Source organism: Phalaenopsis equestris, unplaced genomic scaffold, assembly GCF_001263595.1.
Source record: "Phalaenopsis equestris unplaced genomic scaffold, ASM126359v1 Scaffold000359, whole genome shotgun sequence".
NCBI classification, from domain to species: domain Eukaryota; kingdom Viridiplantae; phylum Streptophyta; class Magnoliopsida; order Asparagales; family Orchidaceae; genus Phalaenopsis; species Phalaenopsis equestris.
In genome coordinates this window covers 1,165,886-1,181,264 of record NW_018164801.1, presented here as the reverse complement: position 1 = coordinate 1,181,264, position 15,379 = coordinate 1,165,886, and the positions used below count along the sequence as shown (strand labels likewise).

The 15,379-nt window shown below is 32.9% G+C and overlaps 2 protein-coding genes across 2 annotated transcripts in view; both read left to right on the top strand.

The window, feature by feature from the left end:
- Positions 1 to 4,276, top strand: part of LOC110026265 (pentatricopeptide repeat-containing protein At1g74850, chloroplastic) — a gene marked incomplete in the record, with an annotated part of 7,672 nt that extends 3,396 nt beyond the window's left edge. Inside the window, 5 exon segments of the mRNA XM_020727142.1 lie at positions 1 to 68; positions 1,916 to 2,230; positions 3,018 to 3,125; positions 3,842 to 3,977; positions 3,980 to 4,276. Coding sequence (XP_020582801.1) covers positions 1 to 68; positions 1,916 to 2,230; positions 3,018 to 3,125; positions 3,842 to 3,977; positions 3,980 to 4,141 — 789 coding nt within the window.
- A 1,651-nt stretch (positions 4,277 to 5,927) lies between these two features.
- Positions 5,928 to 15,379, top strand: part of LOC110026247 (plant UBX domain-containing protein 4-like) — a gene marked incomplete in the record, with an annotated part of 10,260 nt that continues 808 nt past the window's right edge. Inside the window, 2 exon segments of the mRNA XM_020727118.1 lie at positions 5,928 to 6,391; positions 7,013 to 7,298. Of these exon segments, the coding sequence (XP_020582777.1) occupies positions 5,952 to 6,391; positions 7,013 to 7,298 (726 nt within the window).

Sequence of the window (15,379 nt, the reverse complement as noted above, 5' to 3'; positions counted from 1 at the left end):
TCAGCTGGAATCATGCCTGGTGTTATAGAACATTGCTTGTTGCTGTCTGTGTTGGCTAAGAATGACAGGTAATTTTGTTTAGTATGATTTTTCATCTGCATCAATGTAGCCAAGAAATTTGTTCTTATGTAGTCTATCTTTGGTGGCATTTAAGATTATTTTATTGGAAGCTGCGTTTAGTAAATCTTGATTGAAAAAATAAATGCAAATCTATTGATACATCAATATTTGCAAGCTAATCTGTAAATCAGTGACTTGGCCATTTCAATTATGAATTGATTTGTAGCAAATGTAAGGTTTAATAGGTTACTCAAGATTGATTTAAGGGATTTGCAATTATGCTGCTAATTAGGTTAATTTTCAAATTTGTTGCTCAAAATGTCAAACAAGGTTGAGTGGCCTAGAACATTTTATGCATTAATCGATAATGATTACGGGATGGAATAGCTATTATGCTGCTGACTATGTTGTTAGTGTTCAATTAAAGTTAGAACTCTAACTAAGGGAGTGATTATATTGTTTTACTATTGCTTACGACTACATGATTAAAATTCTTAGAAAGGTCATTTGAGTTAATTTATTGAATATTTATTAATTAGTTTTGTCTTAGAAAATCATACATGGATTAGTACGTCATAATTAACTTATTAAGTCATAATTTTTGCCTCTTAATAAGCAAGTTGTAAATACGAAAATGGCTATACACTAATTCAAACATTGGTTGATTATTTTTATTAGTTGATTAGATTTCTTTGTTAACTTTTAACTTTTATTAATGAATCCCATACCAAAAATAGTGCCGACAAGTTTTAATGTAGAATTATTAGTGCAACTAAGATTATTAGAGTGTTAATAATCATAAGATAGATATTGGGTGATTATTTTTACTATTTAATTGATAGCTAATAAGTTTTAAATTTTATAGGCATGTAAAATATCCCGAGTCAATTAAATTTATCAAACATTTGGGTGATTATTTTTACTATTTAATTGATAGCTAATTAGTTTTAAATGTTATAGGCATGTAAAATATCCTGAGTCAATTAAATTTATGATCAAACATATGCTAAAAGCATTATGAACAACCTAGCATGAATCACTTAATTAATTTTGCAACTTGTATCCATACAATTCCATCTAACCATTGTGCCTAAATGGAAGTTATTTTCTCTCCCACTACTATGATAGAGGGAAAATGAAAGGCCATGCTTTTAGAAGAGTATTGCAATTCTAATCAAATCCTTTATTCTTTTCAAAACATCTTTTGTATTTTACATATATGCCATTTATTGGCTTAATTAATAAATTCTTAAAACACTTATGTAATAAATCTGCCTAATCCATTTCATACTTTCTGTTAGATGGAAAAACGTACTAGTTGAAATGCAAAGTGCAGTGTTTATCCTCTCTTCCACCCTCATTTGAACATTTAAAAATAAAATGGAACTCAGCACAACAAAATGATTGATTCTGCCCTTTGATTAATAGAAATGATTTCATGGGTCGCATTCATTCCTTTGATTATAAATTATAGTAAGATTTACATACATATCACTCAATTCTTATGTATTTACATACTAACTCCTAAACTTCAATTTTTACATATATGCCACATTTTCTATGCATTAAAAGATGTATTTCACTTTTTTGTAAGTTAAAATGATGGTATTTTTTATGTGATTTGGATGATTTTGGTGATATAAATATAAATAGTAGAGTTTAGGTGTTGAATGTGTAAATACATAAGAAATGAGTGGCATGCATGTAAATCTTCCTTTATATCTCTTTCTCTTTCATGTGCCTCTATGTTCAGTTTTCTTTACCCAAATGGCTTTGAATATTGCTGTAAAAATGCACTATCCTCCCACAATCTTTCATAATTACAAAACAATTTTATTTGAATTCCTGCAACCAGGTGGGGCAAGGCATATGAACTTCTGGGTGAAATGAAATCAAAGAGGGCTTCTAACACTCATAAAGTGATCAGCTCCATGATCAAGGGGGATTATGATGATGAATCTAATTGGCAAATGGTGGACTATGTTTTTGACAAGTACAACTCTGCTGGTTGTAGTTTGGGTTTAAGATTCTATAATGCTCTTCTAGATGTACTATGGTGGTTTGGCCAGAAGGAGCGTGCCGCACGAGTTCTTAACGAAGGGACGAGAAGAGGACTCTTCCCGGAGCTTTTTCGTCGGAGCAAACTCGTGTGGTCAGTTGATGTGCATAGGTATTTATTTGTAGGGGCATTTACATGCATACCACTGGAGTCCTGAGTATTTACATATGTAACACCTGAACTTCAAGTTTTACATATGTGCAATCATATCTATTAATGAAAAGATATATTTTTTATGTGATAAGAAAGATTTGGTTGGTGTAAATGTAAAGGGTAAAGTTTAGGTGTTAGATATGTAAATACATGGCAATTGGGTGGTATGTATGTAAATGCCCCTTATTTTTATAGTTCTTTTAGCGGGTTTTGTTGCTAGAATCGCATATTTAGATTTTTGAACATGGTGTGAATATAATTTAATGCGTAAATGATCAAAGTAATCCCTAGAATTGTTATCAACAACTCATTAAATCTCAAATCAATTTGGTCAAAGCGTCAACTATGTTGTTCATGATAACATTTTGAACTTTTTTTAAGGGAACACGTACATACATACCATCCAAATCCTACGTATTTACATAACTAACACCTAAACTTCATTTTTTTACATTCAAAGCATCCATATTGCATCAAAAATATCACTTTTCGACTTTTAAAAAGTGAAATACACCTTTTTCATACACGGGTAAAGGGGCACATATGTAAAAATTGAAGTTTAGGTGTTAGATATGTAAATACATAAATATTTAGTGGTATGTATGTATGTATAACCAAATTGATTCAGTTTTAGGAATTAAATTGAAAACTCTTGAAAATTTAGGACTTAGTTAAACACCTTTTAAAAAGCCTATGGGACTACTTTTAAGCATTTACTCCACTCATAATTTAATTAATTGCACAGGATGTCTGTCGGTGGTGCTCTTACAGCGATATCTGTTTGGCTTCATGACATTCATAAAAGATTTCACATTGGAGAAGATCTTCCTCATCTGGCTACAGTTGTGGTGACGTAAGTTTCTATCCCTTTGTCTCGGTTCTTCTTGAAGCCATTAATAATATCTTAGGGCACTTACATGCATGGCACTCAATTCTTATGTATTTACATATCTCATCCCTAAACTTACATATTTACACACATAGCACTCAAATCTTTAATATCACATAAAAAATATTATTATTATCATTTTTTTAAAGTGAAATACACCATTTCATGCATAGATTTAAAGCACGAGAGGGCTATATACGTAAATATGAAAGTTTAGGTGTGGGATGTGTCAATATATAAGAATTATGCGCTGGGTATGTAAATTTTCCTAATATTTTTCACCTCACCCTTCCTTTGTACTAAAACCACTTATGCTTTGCTTCTTGGAAGATTTACATTCTTACATACATACCGCTTAATTCCTACGTATTTAAACCCAAACTTCAATTTTTAAATGGCATACCACCTTAGCTATGCATGAAAATATGTATTTCACTTTTTAAAAGTTAAAATGGTGGTACTTTTAATGTAATATAGGAGATTAAGTTGGTATAGATGTAAAAATTCGAAGTTTAAATGCTATATACGTAAATACATGTAAATTGAGTGGTAATCAATGTAAATCCCCCACTTCTTTTCCGTTCATCGCGCATCAATTTCATAACAACACAACCGAGTTTAATCCTATCATGAATAACACGCATTGTATCACTCATGGCAACAATCTCTGTGAAATACAGGCGAGGAGCGATGGAGAAGAGTGCAGCAGCTAGGGCATTACCTGTGGCAAAGGCGGCATATTCATTTCTCCGGGATAATGTTTCTCAGTCCTTCCATTTTCCTGGATGGAGCAAAGGCCGAATCGTCTGCCACCGCTCTCCCGGCTCAAGCGCCTGCCATTAATGGCGGCCGAAGAATCTTCAGAGGCTTCCATCAGTGCTCTGATTCCCATCACCAATCTGAACTTCCCGCTTCCTGGTACTCGACTCAACACTTTAGGGATTGAGAGCAGAGAAGAGGGGGTAGGTGATGAGGGATGAAGAAGGATGAAGGTGGTGAGTTCTTTTGCAAAGGGAGAGTTTATAGTTTGTTTTCCTCTCATTTCATGTAATTCTTGTAAATGTTTAGGGGTAATTATCTAATAATTTAATTATAATCTCTGATCATTTAGTTATATTTATCCTTATTGTTGTGGAATTAGGATTTTTCTTTCAGATACTTAGGCTTTGTTTAAAAAGTCAGTGAAGTTTCGTTCCGTTGCAGTGAACGCGATGCGGAAAATGCTTTGGTTTGGTGAAACAGCGTCTCTCAAAGTTGTTTCCTATGAACGATAATTTTTCACCGTTTTTTTATCATGATTTGACGTGACTTTTAAAGGAGCTTTGCCCAACAAAACGTTAATAATCGGCATAAATTAAAGAAATTCCTTCTAAACATTTCTAACTCATGTTTTTTTTTTTTAATTGTAATATTTTTATTTTCTAATACCATCAAGTTTATTTATATAAGCCATGAGCAATTATTATTAACTTGCAGAACAAGAATATATAGTGTTATGTATTAAATCTTCAAAAAATAAGGGGACGGGAAATTTTAAAATATGCATTATATTAATAAATTCGTGGGTCAAAAAAATTTAGTGGTTTGCATTAAATTCATATATATATAGATATATAATGGGATGAAAAAATCATTGGTCGTCTTAAATCTGAAAAGAAACCAGTGGGATAAAAAAAAAATATTTGTGGGAGACATTATACCTTAAAAAAACTAGCAGATAAAGTTTATTCATTTCTATAACTAACAGCTAATTTTTATTTTCATATCCATAGCGCTCAAATTTTTAACATCACAAAAAAAATATCATTATTGGGTCCTAAGTTTTCTTTTATGAGCACCTCTCAAGAATTAGAGCCAAGAGAAGAAAAGAGAGAGAGAGTCAGGAAATAATTAGCTCAATCTTACTAGAGAAACCGAGAAAAATACACGTTTATTCGTCTTTCCGCCTCTTATTTATAGAGGTTTATCTGTACAATTACATAAATGAGGGAACGGTTATGAAAATTATCTTTAATGTGATTAATTGTGTTGATTTTATATCAAAAATGTATTACAACTTGAATTTGAATATGATTGTAACCAACTCGTTGACGCATTTTAGTTTAGTCGGCTGAGGTGACTAGTTCAATGGTAGTTGCACCTGACGATGTCAAAAAAATCGGTCGGTCAACTAGCTAAGATCGAGCTCCCTTAGTAAGGTGCTTTTAGGCGATCGGGACTGCACGCGTGGTCCATCGATTAAATCTCATGTCATAGTATGTTGGTTCACTCCAATCAAGTCTATCAGCCGCTGAATGAACAGTTTTGATCATGCACTTTTCGTTTGATATCTGAATCATCCGATCACTATCTTGGGCCGCACAATTGCTTTGAGATTTATGTCAGCAGTTATAGTGCATACAATTAGCTTACCAAGTTTTTTTACTTGTTGAAAGCAACAACTACGATAAAGATCAGAAAATTATTTAATAATCAATGATATTGAGATTTATGTCAGCAGTTATAGTGCATACAATTAACTTACCAAATTTTTTTATTTGTTGAAAGCAACAGCTGCAATAAAGATAAGAAAATTATTTAATAATCAATGATACTAAAATCAAGAAAATTAATTGGATGATTAACTTTGTGCGATCTGCAGATCTGAGATTTAGTATTTTTTATATAGGTGCGGCCGGCCCTCGGGCCGCGTTTCAGGATAAGCAGCTTGCGCTGAAAAGAACAAGTATGCAATAACAAGTAAATTACACTAAATAGGATGGAGGACGTGGAGAGACTGAAGAAAGTGATATGGAGGCGAGGGGCGGTGGGAAAGAGGGAGATCTTGTGGAGTCGTTTTGCGGAATCACTTCCTCCTCGCGCGAAGAAGCCATCTTCTTCCTCGAGAGCCACGGCTGGCTTCTCGAATCTGCTCTCCACTCCTACTTCGAGAACAGCGCCGGAGGAGAAGTCGAGCCTTTTGAACAGGAGCCGAGCCTCCCCAGAACCTTATTAACCACCGATTCCCGTGCCCTAGCAGCCCCCGCCTCTTCGGAGCCTCAAGATCCTTTGTTAAGGGAACGATCGCCTGCCTCCATGAGCAGCCCGAGCGATAAGAAGCCGGAAAGCAGGCCGTCGGGCAGCGGCCCCGGTATACGCACGCTCGCGGATCTTAATCGCAGGAGTTCCGGCCGAGGATCCGGGAGCGACTCTGATGAGCCGCAGGAGTACTACACGGGCGGTGAGAAGAGGTGGGACTAACCCTTCGGGGCTGTTTGGCTACATGTAGAAGCAGGATTTAGTAAAACTTGTAAGTCGACGACATGAGCAACACCTAGGGTTTAGCTTGAGTGGATCTACTTGTTTAGCTTAATTGATTGTGTGTGTGTGTGTGTTTTTTTTCTTAATCTGAGGGTTCATCAGGATCTGTAGATTTCGGAATATGCAGGACCTAGGATTTGATTCGGGAGAAGTGTGCGGCCGTTTTATTTTTTGGAAGATTTGACTCTATTTCGCAGTAACAAAAATTATGTGCTGGGGATGTTGCCTTTATTCTTTATTTTGACCACTTGTTATCTTTCAAGAAGGTGCTACATGTTTGAAATTTGTATGTGAAGGCAACATGTCCATGCAGATTGCAGATAATATGTGTGTTTGCAATTATTGTTCTAATTTGCTTATTAGTTCTTTATTTGACTTATGTTATCTTTAATCATAATTTTGTGGGGCATGTTTTTATTTTGTTTCTCCATTGCTGCAGTTTTTGTAAGTTCATCCTGAAAGACTAAAAAAAGTACATCCTGTCAAGAGTTATTAATCTTTTATTTATCATAAAATTTTCAGGTGCTAATATTGTAATTTTTTTTTAACAGTGGAATGCTTGTTCAAGATCCTACCAGTGGTAACCATGATTTAGAGTCATTATTTGAACAAGCTAGGCAAATGGGAGCCTTGCAAGGACCACTCGAAAATAATCTTTCTTCAAGCTCAAGGAATTTTACTGGTACTGGTAGACTTCTATCAGGTGAAACTGTGCCGTCTGCTGCCCAACCACCTGAGAATGTTGTTCATAATATTTACTTTTGGAGCAATGGTTTCACCGTTGATGATGGTCCCTTGAGGAGGTTTAATGATCCTGCAAATGCATCATTTTTAGAGGTAGTTCTTCAAATTTATGTTTTTTGCCAATAATTTTGCACGTTATTAAGTTTAAAAATACATTTTGCCTATTTCATGAGCTTAATTAAACAAAATGATTGTTTCTTTGAAAATCTACATAGCTAGCACACAATTCTTACGTATTTACATATTTCACACCTAAATTTTCATATATACAACAATAACACTTTGGTGCTTTAAATCCATGCATGAAAATGTGTTTTTCACTTTTAAAAAGTGATATTAGTGCTATTTTTGTTGTGATATTAAAGATTTAAGTTCTATGTGTGTAAATATGAAAGCTTGGTTGTGAGATATGTAAATACATAAGAATTGTGTGCTCTGTTTGTAAATGCCCTTTTTTCATTTATTGGAATAGATAATTTTTTAATTACCAAATTAACTGAAAAAAAAAAAAATGTAATTTTGCCTGAGAAAGATAATTTTTTAATTACCAAATTAACTGAAAAAAAAAATGTAATTTTGCCTGAGAAAGGACATTCATACAGAGCTCAAAGCAATTCTTAGGTTGATCGGATCAAATTCGTTATGAAAAAGGATAAGGTTATATATAAAGGCATAACTTGAATAGTTAGATATGAGCAGATAAAGTGAAGAATTGTCTCATGTGTTTTATGTTATAAAAGAATATTAGCCCAAGTCTAGTTTTATAGAATTTCTGTTAGAATAGCTAACTATGTGTTTCTCTTTGTTTTACTGCTTAGAAGTTGAACGATGATGATTTGACTCCAATTGGAATTCAAAAGGATGTAGAGAGAATCGATGCTAGCTAAAATTGATTTTATGGTATGGGCATATGGAAAAGTAGAAAATGCACTAGTAAGGTGGGTAAATGGTATCAATGTTAATGGATAGGAATAAAAAGGGATAGAACTAAGGTGATCTGGCCAAAACTTCTGCAAAATGATGCATGGAATTGAGTTAAGACCTCATGCTTTTCTTAGAATTATTAGAGGAAAATATATAAAGCTAAACCTAGTAATTGTATTAATCTTTGGATTTGAATAAATAATAGAGAAATTGCTATGGTTCTCTCATTTCAGCTTACTTCTTGCATACTAATTAATACACTATCAACAAATTCGTATCATCTGACACAAATCTCGAGGCATCACATGGATCTCGGGGCTATTTTTTGAGCAAAAAATGTTCAAACTTCGATTAAAATTTATTCAAAGCTCTAATTTTAGCAAACTTACAGTCAAACTGAGAGGCTCGATTGGACAGACCCATTGGTACCAAAATTGGTCAAATCCGAACCAAATCAAATCCCGATCAAGCCATTAAACCGCCTTTGAAAGCTTTTTCGGGTATAATTCGTAGGTCAAACAGATGCTAAATTAGGTGAGCTTATAGTCGAATCGAGCGTCTCAACAAGCCGAATCCAACGAGTCCAAAATTGCCCAATTTTGATATCGCTAAGACACTTAATTGTCCATCAAACACCGTCTGATCGGGGAAATCTCTCTGGGTCATTTGATATTTCGATTAGAGTGTTTCAAATTTCTTCATTAGTTGCAGTCTGGACTCTATAAATGGAGTTATATTACTCTCTTGAAAAAGTGAGAGATATCTTGAAGCTTGAAGATGACTGAAGCTTGGAGAAAGAACTGAAGCCCAACACCACTTCTACACCGACGATTCGACGAACACCTCTTGCTTTTGTAAACACTAATCACCGTCGACAATCGCTCGCCCGCCGTCGTCGATCACCATTAGCCGTCACCCGCTTTTTGCGATGAAGTAGGGCATCACCACGAACGTCGCGCCAACCCTAAAAATGATGCATTGAAGCCCTAACTATTACACTTCGCTGCAATCCTCCCTACCGCAGTGCGCAAGTTCATCTGCACACTCACATTGTAGCTAGGGAGACTATGTGACTCTTTCCTGTCTGTGGGACAGAGAGCTATATTTGTAATCACCAACTTATAGTGAATTTCTTCAACTGAGTTAGGCCCCATGCTTTTTTCCCTTTCTGAGTTTTCTACGTAAAAATCTTTTGTTGTTTTTACCCATCATTTATATTATCTGAATGTTTGTTGAGTTCTTTTGCAATGTCAATACGTTAATCAAACACTATCATCGTGAATTATCTTGCACACATCACTAGTAATGCATATTTTTGACAGCGGTACTTTCTGCGCACATTTGTCTTTTCTGTCAATATCAATTTTACAACTTGTCAATTTAATTTTCATGTAAAACTACTTCTATGTAAAGCTATTTGAAGCTTCTTGTGTGAAGGATTATAATATTATCCCAATTTAATGTATTTGTTGGTGTTCATGGAGCAGTAGTTTGAGTTAAAATGGACCTCATCATGCTGTAATGAAGGTCATCATTAATGGATTTGAACTCCTCCTAATTTAGTTGTGGAAAGGAAGAATATAATAAAGGATCATTTACATACATACCACACAATTCTTATGTATTTACATATCTAACACCCAAATTTGAATATTTAAGTGCATAGCAGCCAAATATTTAATATGACATAAAAAATATCACTATCACATACTTTTTAAAAGATATATACACATTTCCATGCATAGGCTTATTACGCAAAATTGTTATAAATGTAAATAGGGAAGTTTTGGTGCTAGATATGTAAATACATGAGAATTGTGTGGTATGTATGTAAATTTCCCTAAAGTAAATGAACTTTTCCCATATAAACAGCCTTGTGGATATTGTAGAAGCTGGCATACTTTTGAGACCGCATAATTTTTGTCAAAATTATACTATAGTTTTTCACTTGAGTTCTATATTCCAAATTAAATGTATATATTTTTAATGCCAATATATATGCTTCATATAATGGGGAACATTCAGGCCACTTCTGGAATCTCTCAATATGGCTGGTTAGCCTTAGATTTCCCCCTACGTTATTAGCAGAAATTTTTTCATCTACCATTTTTAGAAGCTAATCCATGCTCATTATATTTTCAAGTTGGATTGGAATACATTCAGATTGAAGATTAGAATTTCTCAGCAAAGTATCTCTTTTGAGCTTATTTTTAAGAGGAAGAAGTGATAACCTGTGTGAGGTTATTAAGCAAAAACAAGACGAATGAAAATAACTGTTCTGCTTCATGGAAGATCACTTAAAGATGAAAAAATAGAATTTTTTATTGAATAATCTTTTTATGCTGAAAGTAGGAAGGTTGAAGGTGGTGGATCCTGAAGATGCAACTTAAAGTGGATAGAATTTTAAATATTATCAATATTAATCGTATTTTGGAATTGAGGTTGGTGGGAAGAAGCGTGACAAGGTGCTATTTATTTCTTTACTGTTTATTATGGTAAACTATTCATATATGATGTCGTTTTTTTTTTTGCATTTAATGATAAAGGAGAAATTACTAAGCAAACTTGAAAAAGTTATTGTAGTAAGATGATGCTGCTGAGACTTTCCAAGATTAATATCTTGGTTTTAAGTTTGCTAATTCATGATGTTTAGTAATTAATAATTAATAATTCATATCTCGGTTGTTTAATTGCTAATTCATGATGGTTAATATTTAGTCTTTCATTAAAAAGGGGTATTATTTGCTTTAATAAACATATGTGAGAAATGAAAAATAAAAGTAATAAGAGTGATCCGATGGCCAGTGCGTGTAACGAATTATGCTATCAAATAGGCTTGTTATTATGTCATTGCAATGTAGTTATTGGTCATTGATGCGGTTAAAATTTTTTGCTATGGTGAGCTTATTTCTTTGCCTTAAAAAATTGGGAAATTTACATACTTACCGCACAATTCTCAAATATTCATGCATCAAACACCCAAATTTTGATATTTACGTTTATAACATCTTAGTATCATAAATCTATACAAAAGGGTATATTTCACTTTTAAAAAGACACTGATAGTGGCATTTTTTATGTGATGTTAAAGATTTGAATGACATGCTCCTAAATATGAATGTTTAGCTGTTAGATATGTAAAATACACAAGTGTTCTATGTATTTAAATGCCTCTAAAAACTTTCTATGTGAGCTCAGGACAATTGGATTTTTGTGTACTGCTTCTTTTCGTTGTTTGCTTGAATTTGATTTTCTTTAAGTGCAAAATATTCAAACATTACATACTGATCACTGAATCAAAGCATTTACATAATTGAAGGTATTATTTTTGTTAATGCTTTTGTGGCGCATGTAAATGGTTAACAGTTTGCTTAACCATAAAAGAATTGCTTATAAACTTGTGCATTCCCAGCGAGATAGTTATATCATTTAGAAATATTGTTATTTATTTAAATATTCTTTGGGATATTGAACAAAATGCTTAGTTAGCTTGGGTAATTAATTTACAGGGACTTAAGTCTGCATTAGAATTTTGACATTGTTTTAGGGGCATTTACGTCATATCACTCAATTCCTATGTATTTACATGTTTAATACCTATACTTTACTTGTTTACATTTATACCATCCAAATCTTATTTTAACTTTTAAAAAGTGAAATTCACCTTTTTCATGCATTGTTAAGGTGGTCTGTACGTAAAAAATGAAGTTTGGGTATTAGATATATAAATACATAGGAATTGAATGATTTGCGTGAAAATCTTTGTTTTTTTAATTAATACCTTATTTTTTGTTCCTGATTGATGGTTTTGTTTCTGTTTTTATTTCTGTTGCTCCGAAATGCAATTAGCGGGCTAAAGTTTTAGTCCATAATTAGCTGTGAAATTGATTTCTGCCAGTTTCTCAGTAACTCATGATTAGCAAAAAAAAAAAGAAAAAAAAATGGTATCATTTTGGTTCAGTTGTTCAAGTTTTGAATTGGTTCTGGTCGACTCTTAAAGGAATGGATAGTATAAGAATCATGCAACGCAATGTCTTATCATAAGTCTACCATGGATAGTATAAGAATCATGTGCCACGAGGTCTAATTAAAAATCAAACATGGATTGCATCCAGAGGACTAGCCTCAGTCAATAAGCATATTAATGGAATAATTAATAACCATATATACCTCTGAAATATCATTTGTCTCTCCAATTAAACTGCTACATTAACAACTGATGCTTAATATGGTTAGCTGTTAACATGGTCAAGAAAAGTTTTGGACATGCTTTTGGTTCTGAAAGTTTTTTTTTTCATCTTTTTTTTTAATATTTTATTTTGAATGGGTTTTTTTATTTTTAAATATTCGTGCTAATGGCATTTTATACCAGAAACTATTTGTCTGTGGGCTTGTTTCAATTTGCTTTACATTTATTAAGACATTATTTGGTTAATTGCGCATATCGAAGAGGAAATTAGGAACCAATGTTGTTGATAAAACTCCCATAAACCATTTCTACATGGAAATAGATAGAAGATGGTTAAGAATGGTGATGGTTTTTGGCTATTTGCACATTACACTATCGAGGCCATAAAAATGTTTCATCTATTTGTGCAACAAATACCAGGAAGATAGGAAGATTCAGGTCTATCCGGGGCAATTTTTTTCACTGCATTGTTTTTCAGATCTCCATCACTACTGCATTTGGCAATGTTTTTTTCTTCTTTTAATAGAACTAAATGAAAATATGACACTAAATAGGACGCAATGGAGAAAAAAGATTCATGTAGCCGACCTCATGTAGTGGGATTAAGGCTTTGTTGTTGTTGTTACTTTTCTCTAGAAATTTTTATGACGTGAAACTATTTTTACAACCAAACCTGCCAAAGTTTAGTAGCTGCAAGAAACTGCCATTTGATTTTTTTATTAAAAAGATATTTAGAATACATACAAAATCTTTTAAAAAAGTTGCCTTTTCCATAATAGATTTACAACCCCTTTTACAAAAACTTGCAGCTGCCACTAACTCTCTGAAAGTGATGAATAGTAATCTCGGGGAATGAACTTGCCGTGCTAACTTGTGATCATATTGAATTTATTTGAAAGTGCCTTCACTCATTATGAGAATTGAAAAGCTTTCTCATTAATTATTCTTTATATACCATTGAAGGCTTTTACATGGCTAGTTAATCTTTCATCTTTCCAATTGTGTTATTTTGACAAATTGTCAAAGTGTGTAACTGTAGTTTGGATTATATATGCACGCTTTGAATCGAGAGAGGTAGATGTAACTCATTTTGCTACATGCAATACTTGATTTGCATTTTTTTTTTATTGCTTAAAATTCTTGCCATGGAACTTGCCAAGTTTCTTTGTCCCATTTGTGAGCGTCATTGCCCCCGCTCCCATTTTCCCCATAAATCTCGTGAGCTTAAAATTAATACCAAATGTTAGGAAAAACTGCTTGCACGAAAGTAATGACTAGCAATGAAAACAAGAAATATAAATAAATAAAAAAAAAAAGATAAGAAAGAACATGCATGAGTTAAAAATGGATAACACAATGATTTAAATAATTTGATGATATTTGCTTACATTCATGGCTTAAAAAAAACCACAACATTCATGGCGTGTGGTAGAAATACATAAGTTGTACCTTTTTGAAAGGACATGAGCCTCGGTTATTGTGTTTGTTGGACCAATATTATGGCCTCTGTCGAGAATAGGGGTGTAAAGGAATTGTGTCTAGCTCGAGCCTGAGTTAAATTAATTAAACGAGCTCTAGCTCGAGCTTAACTGTATGAGTTCAAGCCTCCTCATGAGCCTGTTTATTTATTTTAAAAAACAATATTAATTTAAGCTGATTTTTTAATAATATGACAAATCGAATTAGCATTTAGTAGATAAATAATTAGAAATATCTTGATATAAAATATACATTATCATTTTTGAAATATTTTTAATAATTCAAAAACAAAATATTAAAATTTAATATATTTTGAATATATTTTATATTATTTTTTTTATAACGAGCCCACTCATGAGTAAACTTGGCTGACTAACACCCCTAATTGGGAATATAGCCAATATGCTGCAAGTACCTTGACTGCACCTTCACTCATTGAATTTTCATTCTCTTACATAGTTATATTTTCTTTAGCATCATGATGCATATATGACTTGTATAGATCTTTCTCTTTCCTTTTCGCCCTACTTTGGGAGCGTTTGTCTTTATGAGTTTGAATGAATTGAAATTTTTAATCTAAATTGAGTTCATGCTCTTTGTTACTTGATTTCTTGTTTTCTATAGTTTCATCTCATGATGTCAGTTTTGAAATTTTGTTAATGAATTCATTTATGAACTGGAACTAGATGTGAGGATTACTGGCATAGATAATATTTGGGGCATTTATATACATACCACCCAATTCCCATGTCTTTATATATCTAACGCCTGATTTTTACTTTTATTTACATTTAAAGTTATAACACCAAATCTTTCACATCACATAAAAAGTATCACATTTTTTAGCTTCTAAAAATGAAATATATACATTTTCATGAATAAGCAAAGGTGGCATGTATTTAAAAATTGAAATGTAGGTGCTAGATAGTAAATGCATAAGAATTCAGCGGTATATATGTAAATTTCCCATTATATTTTGATATTGATTCTGACATTCAAGCTCACGCTTTAGAAGGATATAAGTGCAAGGCATCCTCAGCTCACCCAAAAGCATTGTATCGATAATGAAAACACTCTTTAAGGCAAAGATGCTTTTGCTTTATTTCTGAGTTGCAAAAGTGTTCTATGCAGGCTATATTTACCACAGTTCTTTGGGAATACCACACAATTCTTATGCATTTACATAGCTAAATAAAGTTTGATATGTACATTTATAACACCTTGGTATTAAAATCTCATGCATAAAAAAATAATGAAAGTGGTAGTTTTGATGTGATGTCAAACATTTGAGTGTTATGTATGTAAATGTGAAAAGTTGGGTGCAAGATATGTAAATATATAAGAATTGTGGTGTGAATGCAAATGCCCCTAAGATTGGAAGATTTACATACCTGCCACTCTCCCGTGTATTTACATATCTTACATATATGCCACCTTTCCCCTGCATGAAAAAGGTGTTTTTCAGTATTTAAAAAGAAAATAGTGGTATTTTTGATATGATGTGAAAGATTTGTGTGGTATAAATGTAAAGAGCAAAGTTTAGATGTTAGATATGTAATTACAAAGGAAATTTGTGGTATGT